The sequence below is a fragment of the Camelina sativa genome, chromosome 20 (assembly GCF_000633955.1).
Source record: "Camelina sativa cultivar DH55 chromosome 20, Cs, whole genome shotgun sequence".
NCBI classification, from domain to species: Eukaryota; Viridiplantae; Streptophyta; class Magnoliopsida; order Brassicales; family Brassicaceae; genus Camelina; species Camelina sativa.
This window is the reverse complement of record NC_025704.1, coordinates 11,287,016-11,302,127: the sequence shown is the minus strand read 5'-3', so window position 1 is coordinate 11,302,127 and position 15,112 is coordinate 11,287,016. Positions and strand designations below refer to the sequence as shown.

At 38.0% G+C, this 15,112-nt stretch overlaps 1 protein-coding gene across 1 annotated transcript; it reads left to right on the top strand.

Annotated features, from left to right (window-relative positions):
• Positions 10,594 to 14,481, top strand: LOC104770480 (beta-glucosidase BoGH3B-like). Its single transcript, XM_010494910.2, has 10 exons — positions 10,594 to 10,743; positions 11,170 to 11,403; positions 11,495 to 11,699; positions 11,817 to 11,907; positions 11,998 to 12,140; positions 12,703 to 12,946; positions 13,028 to 13,132; positions 13,218 to 13,400; positions 13,485 to 13,689; positions 13,827 to 14,481. Exons 2-10 carry the CDS (start codon positions 11,190 to 11,192, stop codon positions 14,309 to 14,311), a joined length of 1,875 nt encoding a protein of 624 aa, XP_010493212.1. The 5' UTR covers positions 10,594 to 10,743; positions 11,170 to 11,189; the 3' UTR covers positions 14,312 to 14,481.

Genomic DNA, 15,112 nt, shown 5'->3' with positions numbered 1-15,112 from the left:
TTGGGGGTCCAATACGAATTTTGAAATTTTTTTTTATAATTTTCATAATATTCAAAAAAAAATTTAAATATCTCTTTAAACTAATATTTTATTTTTAAAACATAATAGTGTGATTTTAAAAAAAAATAACAACTTAATTTTTTAAAAAATAATTATTTTAATTTTTTGTTAGAAATTTATTCATCAAACTTTATTTTAATGTGATATCTTTATATTTTTTGTTGCATTATACACATATATAATGAACAAAAAGAAAAAGTGGAGCCCCTTTGAAGTTGGGGCCCATTCAAATGTTTCAAAAAAACTATACTCAAGTCCGGCTCTGCTCATCTCCATCCTAGACGAAACTCACAAAATCCTACAAGAGCAAGACAAGTCTCGGACTAACACCAGTCCACCTTTTCTAATTTCAAGTCTCGGACACATGTTACTCGATGTTTATATATCACGTATCCGCTACGTACTCGGTTTGTTACTTCGTCTTATGTTTGAAATTAGTATTGCAAAACGTTAAAAACCATAGATCAACGATAACATACAAAAAAAAAGAAAAAGAGACTAGTCGTTATAAGACCAAAAGAATAAAAAAGAAAGTGAGAAATTGTAGCCGTTATAAGAGATCTGGAAAGCAAAATGAGAACGTTTGTGGGTAAACCTGGGACCTGCGAGAGGAATCTTAACACGGTCTCCCATATGATTTTAATGAGTTGTCCCAGGCGAAGACCGATGCTAATAAGTCAATAACAAATATCTCATCTCTTCTTCTATTTCATTATTATCCACTCAAACATGCCATTGCCATTTGCCACACATTGTTTATTATATATATATATATATATATATATATATATATATATATTATTACATGATTTCTGATCTAATAAACAGCATACTTGGTATATCATATATGGAGTTTAGACGACAAAAAAAAAAAAAGAAAAAAAACAGCATACTTGGTCGATTTAAAATTGTAATTTGATGCTATGGTCAAAAAAAAAAAATGTAAACCTAATAAAAGCGTCTGTTTGTGTAGAACTTATAACAACTACACACAATTTCTTAAAACCGATTAACTGAACCGTTTGACCCAATTTAACTAAAGTCGTAAGCCTAGAGTTTTTCTTTTTAAATATAATTTGTTCATTTATATAATTTTCTTCGAATACAGTTTGCTTAACTCTCTCTCTCTCAAATATAATGAAATATTGTAGAATTTAAGGTAACCTAATGTATTAAACAAATATTTTTGTAAAATTCTTATAGTATTATTTAGATGTATGGTTCTCAAGTCTCAATAAATATATTGTAGAACTTTTTTTTTTTTTTACCTCAAAACCCCATACTTTATTAATTAAGATCGTAAAGATTGGTTTCTAGAGCCAACCACTCCGGAACTCTCAATTCTATATGGAAAAATAACAAACCTCGTGCTCTAGCCCCTTTGGCAAGGAGATCGGCATGGACATTTAAAGAACGAAAAATATGTGAGATAAAAAAACCAAAAATTTAACTCTCAAATCTCGAAATCTATCTAACTCCGTGAAAAAGCTAGGCCACTCATCCAACTCTTTAATGATTTTGGTAATAGCCATACAATCAGTTTCAAAATGAACCGAGAAAAGATCTCACTGTAATGCTGATTCCATCGCCCATAGTAGTAGCGCCTCTAGTTCGGAATGAAGGACTGAGAGATGTCTTCTCATGTTTTTTAAACCAAAGTAGGTCTCTGTACTCTGCAACACAAAGCCTACTCCTGCATACAAATCATTAGTATCCCAGGAAACATCAAGTTGGCACCGCACATCACCTATAATATCCTCGTCAACCTCCCCATCCTCTGGCTGCTCATCATCCGAGTCTTCTACAGCTTCGACTACCTGGGCTAATTTCCACGCTAAAGCCTATGACGTTGCCAGATTCAAAGTATCTAAAGGGGATACATCTTTTCCATTGAACTTTTTCTCATTCCTTGCCTTCCAAAGGTACCACAAAATCCAGGGAAACTCCTCAAGTTGCTCTTCTGTTACCCCCTGTTCTTTGGCTCGCCATAGAAGATAGTCGAAATTCCAAAAAATGGAATCGCTCGGGAAGACCCCCGGAGGATTAGCGATGCTTGACAACACCCAAACCTGAATGGCTGGAGGACATTCGAAAAGGATATGGTTTATTGTTTCCTCCTCTCCGCCACATCTAAAACACGATCTATCTGAACCGCAATGACGATCAACCAGTTTACTATTAGCTGCCATGAAGCCTGAGACCGCTTGCCACAAAAAATGTTTAATCTTTCTCGACGTCTTCAGTTTCTAGACTTGGCTCTTCAACCTGGTAGTGCTCGGCTCAATAACCTCCTGACTCGACTGAGTAGCAATAGCATAACCCGACCTGACCGTATACTGACCCGATTTTTTGTGAAGCTCCAAACATAGTCATCCACCATGAACCTCTTACTAGGTTGAAGACCAGTGATTAGTGGAATATCTTGTGGATCCACCAGTTCCTATAACTTATTCAGCTGCCATGTCTTCGACTCAAAGTCTATTAGGTGATTCACATACGCATTTGGATCTCGAACAAAACCTCTATCCTTCGCTGGTCTCGCAGGGATGGTAGGAATCCAATTATCCAACCAAACGCGGGTGTTAAAGCCCGATCTAATATTTTTTCGGAGACCCTGTTGTAAGTAGGGGTTTTGCAGCCATTATGCTTCTCCACCCAAATGATGGGGAATTTGCTCTGTTTACATCTATAGGATTTGAATACCTATAATATCGCCCCTTCAGTACACGACTAAGTAAAGAATCCGGATACCGCAGCAGTCTCCATAATTGTTTAGCAAGTAAAGCCAGATTGAATTCTTTTAACTCCCAAAAGCCAAGCCCACCTTTGTCCAGCGGGACAGAGATTTTGTCCCATGCCACCCAATGCAACCCTTTGTTATTATTCTTGGTACTCCACTAGAATCTAGCAATTGCTCCTCTAAGTTTGTTTACTATTTGTTGGGGAAGCAGAAAACATGACATAACATAAGTTGGTAGGGCTTGTGCTACTGACTTGATCAAGACTTCCTTACCGCCTTTAGATAGAAATTTTGCCGACCATGAGTTTATCCTGGCGTTTAATCTGTCTTGGACAAAAGCAGAAACTTGTTGCTTGGAACCACATATCGTCTCCGGTAGACCCAAATAAGTTCCCATACCACCTTCTTTTGAGATACCAATCTCTCGCTTTAAATTCGATTTAGTGGTTTGATTGACCTTGTTGCCAAACAGTATTACCAATTTTTCCTTGTTCAGCTGCTGCCCTGAAGCTTTCCCATAACTGTTTATGATCCAAAGAAGCTCAGCACATTGCTGGAGATCAGCTTTAACGAAGAATAGGCTGTCAACGGCGAAGAGTAAATGCAACACCGGAGGACTCCCTTGAGCTATTTTTAACCCATTTATCTTCCCTTCCTCCTCGGCATGTTGAAGTTGTGCTATCAAAGCCTATGTACAGAAAATGTAGACACTACAAGAAAATAATTTTATTAAGACAAAATATTTAGTCACAATAAAAAGTATTTAGTCACAATATAAACATTGTTACGAATTTGTGACAATTTTTGAATGGTTGCTATACAATGGTCACAAATTTTTATTTGTAACAAAAACGTCACAAGAGTTGCGACGAATATATTAGTAACCATTTTGTCATCAATGATTACGACACAAAAAGTAACAAAATTGTCTCAATTACATACTAACAAAACGTCTTTAAATCGTTACAATTTGTGTTCAAAATAACGTTTTAATTATGTATCTTATTATTACGAAACTATAGTCTCAAATGGTCACAAATGATAATTAAAATTTGTCGCAAATTTTTAACAAATACTCAATAAATCACCAGAAGCTGATCTACCCGCCGTTGGAAAGATCTGAGTCTTACCTTTTCAGAGATCTTGAGATTGTTTCCATAGGAGTTATAATATGAAAGTTATGATGGAATATGTGCATCTGGTCGAATTTGTGATTTATTTTCTTTGTAAGAATAAAGATAGCTTATAATGTATACCCAATGTTTATGATTATAAAAAATTTGTATGATTTATAAATTTTAAAAAATAAGATTGTTTTGAGATTAATTTTTTAGTTATAATTTTTATCATATGCAATGAATTTTTTAGTAATAACTTGTGACAATTTGAAACTAACTTCTAATGATAAGATTGGACATTATGATAGTCACAAAATATCATGATTTCAATTTGTAGCAGTGGGAAACGATTTCACAAGATGACTGATGTTAATTTGCGGATCTGCGCATAATAGGTTTGAGAAAACATGTATAACTTTTAATCTACAGAAAAGGTTACAAAATCCTTTGGGGAAAACTTACATCTATGGGTTGGGAAATTGCTCACCAAAATTCGTCCATAAAAGAGTCTGTTTACCTCTTGTTAACCACCATCTCCTAGGACATGTAAGATCTGTCCTTAATTTCAACTATGGCTCTTTGTTCTCTTTCTCTCAAATGGTTTACTCTCTCTCTCTCTCTCTCTAGGTTTAAGAGGCACGAAATTATAAAGAATAAAACCCTAATCATCTCTTAAATAAGTCTTGCTAAATTAGGGTTAGACACTTGACTTAATGGGCTTTGTATAAATGACATAACAATTTATACTATTTTATGACTAATGTTTATTCATTTTAATGTCACAAACTGTGACTTGTATATCGGTTTTAAGTTCATAACTAATTTTCAACAACATATTGGTCACAATATAGTCATAAGAGTGACGATTAATATTATCGTAGCATATTCGTCACTAATTGTGACAAACTTTTGTTACTGGTTTTTTCCGTCATAATATAGTGACGAAAATACTATGGATTTGTGACAAATAAATTTNCACATATTCCATCATAACTTTCATATTATAACTCCTATGGAAACAATCTCAAGATCTCTGAAAAGGTAAGACTCAGATCTTTCCAACGGCGGGTAGATCAGCTTCTGGTTCAATTTGTAGCAGTGGGAAATGATTTCACAAGAAGACTGATGTTAATTTGCGGATCTGCGCAGAATAAGTTTGAGAAAACATGTATAACTTTTAATCTACAGAAAAGGTTACAAAATCCTTTGGGGAAAACTTACATCTATGGGTTGGGAAATTTCTCACCAAAATTCGTCCATAAAAGAGTCTGTTTACCTCTTGTTAACCACCATCTCCTAGGACATGTAAGATCTGTCCTTAATCTCAACTATGGCTCTTTGTTCTCTTTCTCTCAAATGGTTTACTCTCTCTTTCTCTCTAGGTTTAGGAGGCACGAAATTATAAAGAATAAAACCCTAATCATCTCTTAAATAAGTCTTGTTAAATTAGGGTTAGACACTTGACTTAATGGGCTTTGTATAAATGACATAACAATTTATACTATTTTATGACTAATGTTTATTCATTTTAATGTCACAAACTGTGACTTGTATATCGGTTTTAAGTTCATAACTAATTTTCAACAACATATTGGTCACAATATAGTCATAAGAGTGACGATTAATATTATCGTAGCATATTCGTCACTAATTGTGACAAACTTTTGTTACTGGTTTTTTCCGTCATAATATAGTGACGAAAATACTATGGATTTGTGACAAATAAATTTAGTCATAATATCGTATTTAAAGTGTCACAAATTTGTGACGAAATTTTTTTGTCTCAAAAATACGTCTCAATATAACTATTTTCTTGTAGTGATAGAAAAGGGGATAGCGGGTCGCCTTGGCGTAATCCTCTTGTAGGGATTATATTTCCTTTTGCCTCCCCATTAATAAGCACTTTATAAGAGACTGATGATATACAACACATCATCATCGAAATCCATTTATTATCAAACCCCAACTTGCTCATAAGTTTTTCCAAAAAATCCCATTCTACGCGGTCATATGCCTTGCTCATGTCGGTCTTAATGGCGAGGAACTTTGATCTGCACATTGGATTTGTGCGTAAGGTGTGAAAATTCTCCTGAGCTAGCAGGATGTTGTCTGTAATCAAGCGTCTAGCCACAAAGGCTGATTGAGTCTCCGAGATCAGCTTCGGGAGGGCTTTTCGCAGTCGGTTTGAAAGAACTTTTGAGATAATCTTATAACTTACATTACATAAGCTGATAGGTCTGAATTCACCCATTGCTCGAGGCCTTTCATTCTTGGGAATCATGCAGATATTTGTCTCATTCAGTCTTGGATCAAACGAACCCGTCTCAAAGAAGTCCTTAACCATTTTAATTATATCCTTGCTGATTAGCTTCCAAAACCGCTGGAAAAAAAGACTTGTCATCCCGTCAGGGCCAGGTGCTTTATCCGGGTTAATGCTGAACACAGCTTTTCTTATCTATCCATTCGATGGAGGACCAATCAGCACTGCATTAATATCAGGCGTGACCTTTGTTTTGACATGTCTTAGAACCTCATCTACCCCTGAAATGTTTGAAGCGGAAAATAGATTCTGAAAGTACTGGGTTGCCACTTGCTCAATGCCATCCTCCGACTCCACCAGTACTCCATCACTATTTGTTAAGCTACAAATGCGGTTTTGGGCTCTTCGTTGTTTCGTAGTAGCATGAAAAAATTTTGTGTTCCTATCACTCTCTTTTAGCCAAGTGACTCTACTCTTCTGTTTCCAATACAGTTCTTCCTCCCGAAAAGCAGCACAGAGTTGCCATTTCAGCTCTAGTTCTTCCTCCAAGGTCAGCGAATCGTTATCCTGCGCTTGATCTAATTTATCCTTTATAGACTCTATATTTTGTTTCGCATTTCCTGGATTCTCTCTTTTCCACAAGGAGATTGCCTTTCGACAAGCAACTATCTTCGAGTAAACATCAGCTGGACCCTCGATAGTTAACTCGCCCCAGCCCGCCTTAACAGTGTTTTTAAATCCCTGTTTACCAAAACAGCATTTATCAAATTTGAAACTTTTTTGCCTTCGACGGTTATTTGAAGCAATTCTAGCCAAAACAGGCCGATGATTTGATCCCCATAACTTAAGATACTCCACACTTGTGTGGGAAAAGGTTTGGTGCCATTCCTCATTTCCAATAGCTCGATCTAGTCTACAGCGGACTCTCTTGCGGTTCCTTCTTTTGCCAACCCATGAGAAAAAATTCCCTTTGTAAGGGAAATCAATCATCCCACAAGTAGCCAACATGTTTCGAAAAGGAAGAAAAGTTGACTCAGCTCTTTTTTGCCTCCTTTTTTTTCTTGATTCCCAATAATCTCATTGAAATCTCCTATCATAAACCAGGGACCATTCCTTGTAAGCCCGAATCTCGTCAACCTCTCCCATACCTCCTCTCGGTTTGCCACCATGGGGTCTCCATACACAAAAGTCATGAAGACTTTGTGTCCGTCCAGAGACGTTTCAATGTCGATCAACCGATTATCTGAGTAAAGGATAGTCACATTGGAAGAGTTCATATATAACAAAGCTAAACCTCCGCTTCTCCCAGCTGGATCCACGGTATATAAATTATCAAAACCTAAAGAAATCTGAATATCTTGCATAAAAGAAAAATTGTTTTTTGTTTCTGAAAGAAAAAGAAAAGATGGAAAAAAATATCTATTGAGCTCTTTAAGATGCTCTGAAGTCAAGTAAGCACCCGCCCCTTGACAGTTCCAGGCGATTGTATTCATATCTGAGAACTGGGTGGTTTCTGGGACACCACCAAACCGGAATTAACAGCAGACTTCTTGCTTATAGCAGAAGGAAACACCTCAACACGAGGGATAGTGTTTGTTTTTGAACGCACCGCGCCTTGCTTCTTCTTCGGGGACTGTCGGATTCGTAACGCATTCAATTTTTTAGAAGCCACTCCTGAAATATCAGGGCTCCTCGGGTTCTTCTCCGATCTTCTCCCTCTTCTTTTCTTGTAGTTGCAGCCTTTGCTCGTCCAGATCCTGCGATCGCTGGAGGAGGCGTTGGCATCTCTGCTTTCTCCTTGTTTTTCTTCATTTTCTCCTTAGCTTTGTCTTTATCATTTACCTTCTTGAGGATGGACTGAGATTTTGATCTTGTAATCGGGGATAGCTGTGAGATAGCCTCAATTTGTTCCTCACCCGGTGGCATTGTCTCCTCAAGGTCAGTAGAATCATATAAAATACCAGCTTCTCGTAGATAGTCATCCACTGGTGGATCCTCCTCATCAAGTAAATCATCATTGTCGATCATATCCTCATCCATGTGCAAAGCATTGTCCATTACTGTATCTTGATCTGCTGTAGCTTTATTATGGGCCTCTGCTCCTACTACAATGTTTAATTCCTTTCCAGCCATTGCAATGTTTTTAAGCTCTGTTTTCTCTGAACATTCAGGAGGTTGTGAGGAGATCCCCTGTTTTTGAGTAAAAACCTTTTCGAATCAGGACTTCTCAGACCTACTTGGATCAACTCCCCCAACTCTTTATCTTGGCAACCCAGCTTTTTGTTGGAATTTCGCCTATGAGCATCATAATATACCCCTTTTCTTCCCTCATAGCTTGAATGTTGCCCTTTCCATGACGATGACAACTGGTTCCCTGTCCTATAGATTTCTGATAATGTTCTTTGAGAGTCTGAAGTTTCCGCTGAATCTCTATTATAACCTCATCCATCCTGTTTTGCAACATACCGAGTTTCCTGATAGTTGCCCCAGGATCTCTTTTGATATCCATCATTTCTTTCATAGGCCCTCTCCGAGTACTTATTTCTTTCCGGATATATCTCCCTTACATAAGGGTGGAACCTCTCCCGATATCGGGGATTGTCTTTGGAATTGTACTGCTCCAGTCTTTTCCACACACCCTTGCTCCTAGATGTTCTCTTTTCTCTTAGCTCTTGACAAAGATCAGAATCCGTCCTTCTTCCTCTTTGATCAAAGCCACTTACGATATTTCTCCTGACATGTGCCGAAGATTCAGCTTGCTCCTCCCCTATGCCGTATGATCGATACCTCTTCCTCTCTGAGAGTCTGACAATAATGAAGAAGCTCGTAGTGATTTATTCCTTAAACGTTCTAGTTCATAGAGCTTAGGACATGTCCTTTCTTCATGTGATATTCGTTTACAGGTAAAACAGTATCGGTGAAGACCGTCATAGTGCAAAGTAACATTCACACTCCCCCCATTATCAAAAACCACCTTACTTTCAAACTGTAGAGGATTATCACCATTGACTGAAACTTGGACCTTAGCACCCTCTACATCTACTGCCATGACCGACCCTAGGGCCTGACCGATTCCCCTGTAAGTTTGGTCCTTCTTGTATATCGTTGGAACACCCTTAACATGTACCCAGAATAGCATTGTATTTGGAAAATCCTCCCGTATATTCGTTTCCCATCGCTCGAGGGAGAAACTCCACCGGTTAAAGTGACATGGCCTCCGCTGTAAAACCTTAAGAAGATCCTCTTCATTATTGAAATCAAATTGGAATTTCCTATTCCCTAGATCTGTGCCCTGAACTCTTCCTTCTACATCCCAGATACATTCTTTTGGCATAAAAGCAAGAAGAGCCTCGATACTCCTACCCTCCAGATGAAACATTCTTCCAACCAAGGAGTTTTTAAACTTGTCAATCAGATCCGAAAAATCAAATTTCAGAATCCTAATCACTCCCTTTTCCTCCTCATCCTGGCCTCCTTTCACCATCGGCTCCTTCCCGCTCCTTCGTACGAAATCGGATCTAGACATCGATTCAAGCCTTGTAAGACCCAAACCCTCAAACAGAAGATAAAAACTGTAAAAAATCGTAGCAGTGTGCTAGAAAGAATGTTTGTCACTCCAATCTAGAGGACAAACCAGATCAAGAAACTCTAAAGAATTATCGTGAGAAATCGCCCTTATGATCGCCAAACCCTAGCAGCGCCGCCATTCCAAATTCTTAGCCCTTTCTATATTTTATTGTAGAAATTTCTTTACTTGTAGCAATTTCATAACGTTTTTACAACAAAAATAAAACTTTCTAGGATATTTTTAATATTTTTTCTATTTTACAAAGAGTGTCACTTTTACAATTTTCAAGCATTATTTTATATTTTTAATTAGTTTTTTTAGTTTTACTTTTAATTTATAACTAAATTAATCTATTTTTTTAATTTATGAAATATGTCAAAATAATACTCTTCGTGAAACAGAGCAGTATGGAGCAGTATGGTTTTGATATGAATCTTGATAAGTAGCATTTATGTGTTCAGTCATACGAAATTTGATGACATGTGCCTTTTCTTGAGTGTATGATTATTATCCCACTAATTCGTGCCGAACTTTAAGACTCGTGACTACTCCTCCTGAGAGTGGATAATAATTCAGTCTAGAAATTATTTTTCATGCTTTCTCTTCATTTGATAGTTAACCAAAATATAATTAAGAATCCTTAAAAGAAAAAATCAAAAAATTCGTTTTGTATGTGAATAATGTGAAGAGCCGTTGCTAATCTTTTGCCATAGTACAAAATGACAAAAGACAAAAAAAACTTAGAAACAAATATTTTTCTATAAAAATCTTGAACGAAAAAGTAAAAAGAGAAAAATCCATGTGGGAAAAGGAGAGCAACTTTTCCAGTGTTATTAAAACACGAAGGTAGCACGAAGAAGCAGCAGCAGCAACAGCACACTTCTCTAGATCTCTCTCTCTCTCTCCTCTGCTGCTGCTATCATCACTATTATCGTCTCCTTCCTTGAGAGGAGAGATCATTCTACAGTTCCAAGAAGAAGATACCATTTCCAAGACTGTAAGCTTTCTTTTATCCTTTGCTTCCTCGTCTTCTTTTCTTATTGATTTCAAATCTCTTCTTCTGTTTCTCTTGTATGTACCAACACCGTAAAAGATGCTTTAATGTTTGTTCTTCTTTCCCATTTTCACACATCTCATCTTTGGTCTTCTTCTTTTCTTCACTGGTCAATAAAGATCTGATTTTTATTTAGTTTCTCAAAAACCGGTTAGTATCTTAAAAATAATGAAGAAAGATTTGATTTTTCAGCTCGTTCTGTTAATGTAGCTTCTTGTATTCAGCTAAAGTTTTCAGATTTGTCAAGTGTTTGTGTTTAACTTTTAGATTCTTCAGCTGACCATTGTTTCTTGCTATAATTGATTTGATCTACAAGACTACAATGGAACAGTTCCTGTGACTAATAGCTTTAGATCTGATTCTCTGCAGTTGTATTGAGAAGAAGAGAAATGGGGACTCTGAGTAAAGTGTTATGTCTTGTGCTGCTGTGTTGTGCCGTGGCTGCTGCTGAGGGTACTTTGAAGTACAAGGACCCAAAGCAGCCTTTGGGTGCAAGAATCAGGGATTTGATGAACCGTATGACTCTCCAAGAGAAGATTGGTCAGATGGTTCAGATCGAACGCAGCGTTGCAACTCCTGAAGCTATGCAGAAATACTTCATCGGTAAGAAGAAGAGTTTTGAGAAATTATGTATTGTTAAGTGTTTGATGTGTTGTCTAAATGAGTTTGACACTGTGGGTTGTTTGTGGTGTAGGGAGTGTCTTGAGTGGAGGAGGAAGTGTGCCTTCGGAAAAGGCGACTCCTGAAACTTGGGTGAACATGGTCAATGGGATTCAAAAGGCGGCTCTTTCCACCCGCCTTGGTATCCCCATGATCTACGGTATTGATGCTGTTCACGGTCACAACAATGTCTATGGCGCTACTATTTTCCCACACAATGTAGGCCTTGGAGTCACAAGGCAAGTACTTGTCCTAGAAGTGCCTTTACTCTGTTTATGACAAAGTCAAAAGGAATTTAATGTATGGCGATGAAACTGAAACAAGTTTATGTTTGTGTATTTTGATTAATTTTGTAGGGATCCTAGCCTTCTTAAGAGGATTGGGGAAGCAACCGCGCTTGAAGTTAGAGCGACCGGAATCCCATACGCCTTTGCTCCGTGTATTGCAGTAAGTATATTGAAGTTTACATGTTTGGAATCATTGCAGAAAACTTGTTTGCTTAATTAATATTTATGCAATGGGGATATGGTTTGACAGGTATGTAGAGATCCAAGATGGGGAAGATGCTATGAGAGTTACAGCGAGGACTATAAAATTGTCCAACAGATGACTGAGATTATACCTGGTTTGCAAGGTGATCTTCCTACCAAGCGTAGGGGTGTTCCCTTTGTCGGTGGAAAGTAAGTATCTTTTTGCCTGTAATAAATCCTTTGTGATATGTTTTTGGATAATTACTATGAGAACTTAAAGCTACCTGTATGAATATGCAATTAAGGCAATAATTCATGTTGACTTGCTTTCTTTTTCAACTAGATTTGGGTACGTTGAGTCTTTAAATTCAAAGTGAAAATTCTTAGGTCATACTCACGCGTGCTTTCATTTAGAACGTGGTTGTCAATATTACAAGTGCAAAGCCTGTGTGGCGATTAGTGATTGGCCTGCCCATGTGCTACGTTTTAAGTCTATCTATAGTGGGTTCAGACAGGTTCTTTAAGAGTCGTGGTTTGAATTTTCTTCCACTGTAGGACCAGTGTGAATTTATCCCTTCATCATCTAAACAGTCCATGTCCTACTTATTAATATCTTTCACATGTGGGGGAGAGAAAATGAGTTTATGTCTGACTGAAACTATTAGTATATTGTTTTGAGTAGTATTCATTTCAGTCATAAATTAATCAATCAATTAGTGTACCAACACACATATTTCATTTACTTACCGAAATGTGCTTGTGACTGTTACAGGTCAAAGGTCGCGGCTTGTGCTAAACATTTTGTTGGAGATGGAGGTACAGTAAGAGGGATTGACGAGAACAACACAGTGATTGACGCGAAGGGGCTGTTCGGAATTCACATGCCTGCATATTACAACGCTGTGAACAAGGGTGTTGCAACAATCATGGTGTCTTACTCTGCCTGGAACGGTTTGAGAATGCATGCCAACAAGGAACTTGTCACGGGCTTCCTCAAGAACAAGTTGAAGTTCAGAGTAAGAAATAATGATACTTGTGGATGCATTTGATCTTTCTATGCTTTTGGTCCTAAAGCCCTTCTTTCTGTTTTGCTGCAGGGTTTTGTCATCTCGGATTGGCAGGGAATTGATAGGATCACGACTCCTCCGCATCTTAACTATTCTTACTCTGTTTACGCGGGAATCAGCGCTGGAATTGACATGGTTGGTCTCAAAAGTGACTCTACCTTAAGTATCTTTGGTATGCGCTCCATGGTTACTTAATTGTTGTATGTCTCTTTCATTGCAGATAATGGTGCCGTACAACTACACCGAGTTCATAGATGAAATCAACAGTCAGATTCAGAAAAAGCTTATTCCGATTAGCAGGATCGATGACGCTGTGAAGAGAATCTTAAGGGTGAAATTCACAATGGGACTCTTTGAGGAACCACTGGCTGATCTCAGCTTTGCCAACCAGCTTGGTAGTAAGGTCTGTTATGTTTGACCTATGTTAAGCTACTGTACCAATCATTACAAAATCATCTGTATATAACTGAATAATTCACTTGAACAGGAACACAGAGAACTAGCTCGTGAAGCCGTGAGGAAATCTCTAGTGCTGCTCAAGAATGGTAAGAAAGGGGCTAAACCGCTGCTTCCTTTGCCTAAGAAAACAGGGAAGATTCTTGTCGCCGGAACACATGCTGATAACTTGGGTTATCAATGTGGTGGCTGGACTATCACCTGGCAAGGACTTAAAGGCAGCGACCACACTGTTGGTATGTTTACTCAAAAACTTCTGTTTCACCTTTTTTTGGTTCGATTGCAACCACAGCATTAGCTAGGTCTGCCCACTCATCGTACGAGATAATACCATAGATGTATACATTCTTGACTTTGGTTTAATTACTTACAGGTACAACGATCCTTGCTGCTGTTAAGAGCACAGTGGCTCCAACTACACAAGTCGTCTACAGTGAAAACCCTGATGCGAACTTCGTCAAGTCCGGTAAATTTGACTATGCCATTGTGGTTGTTGGCGAGCCACCTTATGCTGAAATGTTTGGGGACAGCACGAACCTGACCATAAGTGATCCTGGTCCAAGCACAATCGGGAACGTGTGTGGATCCATGAAGTGTGTGGTGGTTGTGGTCTCTGGCCGTCCTGTGGTGATTCAGCCTTATGTTTCGACCATAGATGCCCTTGTGGCGGCTTGGCTTCCGGGAACAGAAGGTCAAGGAGTGGCTGATGCTCTGTTTGGTGATTATGGGTTCACTGGAAAGTTGGCTAGGACGTGGTTTAAGTCAGTGAAGCAGCTACCTATGAATGTTGGCGACCTGCATTACGACCCGTTATACCCATTCGGTTTCGGGTTGACCACAAAAGCATACAAAATGTAGACTCATTTGTAGTTATTCAGCAAGGAAGAGAAAAAATATTGAGGGACACGAGAAAAATAATTTCGATGAACAATTTTGTGGGTTTGTAAAGCTCATATTAAAGTTGAAACTTTGAGATTGTCTGTCTACAAAACTAGTGTGTTATGAGAATCGAACAATCTGGTCCAGCTTTTGTTGTTTGCCCTTATGAATCTTTCCACTTAACGAGATAATCAACACTTGGGTAATGGAAATGAATATGTCTTAAACCCAAGGTAAGAGACAATGCCACATGCAGGGGCGTGTCCAGACATGTGCAGGCGTGCATTTGCAAAGGGACAATGACAAATTTAACAGAAAGAAGAAAAAAAAGACTTGCAAGAAAAATATTGGAAAAATGATTGTCAGCTACTTGAAGTATATGCCAACACATCGATCTTTGATCTCGTTCCAGTTTCCCTTCGAACTTATAATCTCCGTTTATTTCCTCCTGAATTCATACTTCTACGCCTATTTCCCCACCGAACCACAATTACACGGTTTTGGTACAAAACCCGATAGAAACCCATGTTAAACCGGTGTGAAACCAATTTAGAACCCGGGTAAAATATACAACCCGACCCGACTTCTGCTTCTTCTATTTTAAAACGAAAATCCCCAAATTGAAACTAAGAACCCTAAAAATCGAAATTGAATAAGAAATCTCTCTCTATTTCTCTCAAAATCATGAGCAATATCTCTGGATCTTCGAGCTGTTCGACAAATGTTCGCGAAAGAGGAAGAGTTGTTGGTGTACCTAAGAGATGTTGGTGTGGAGAAGCA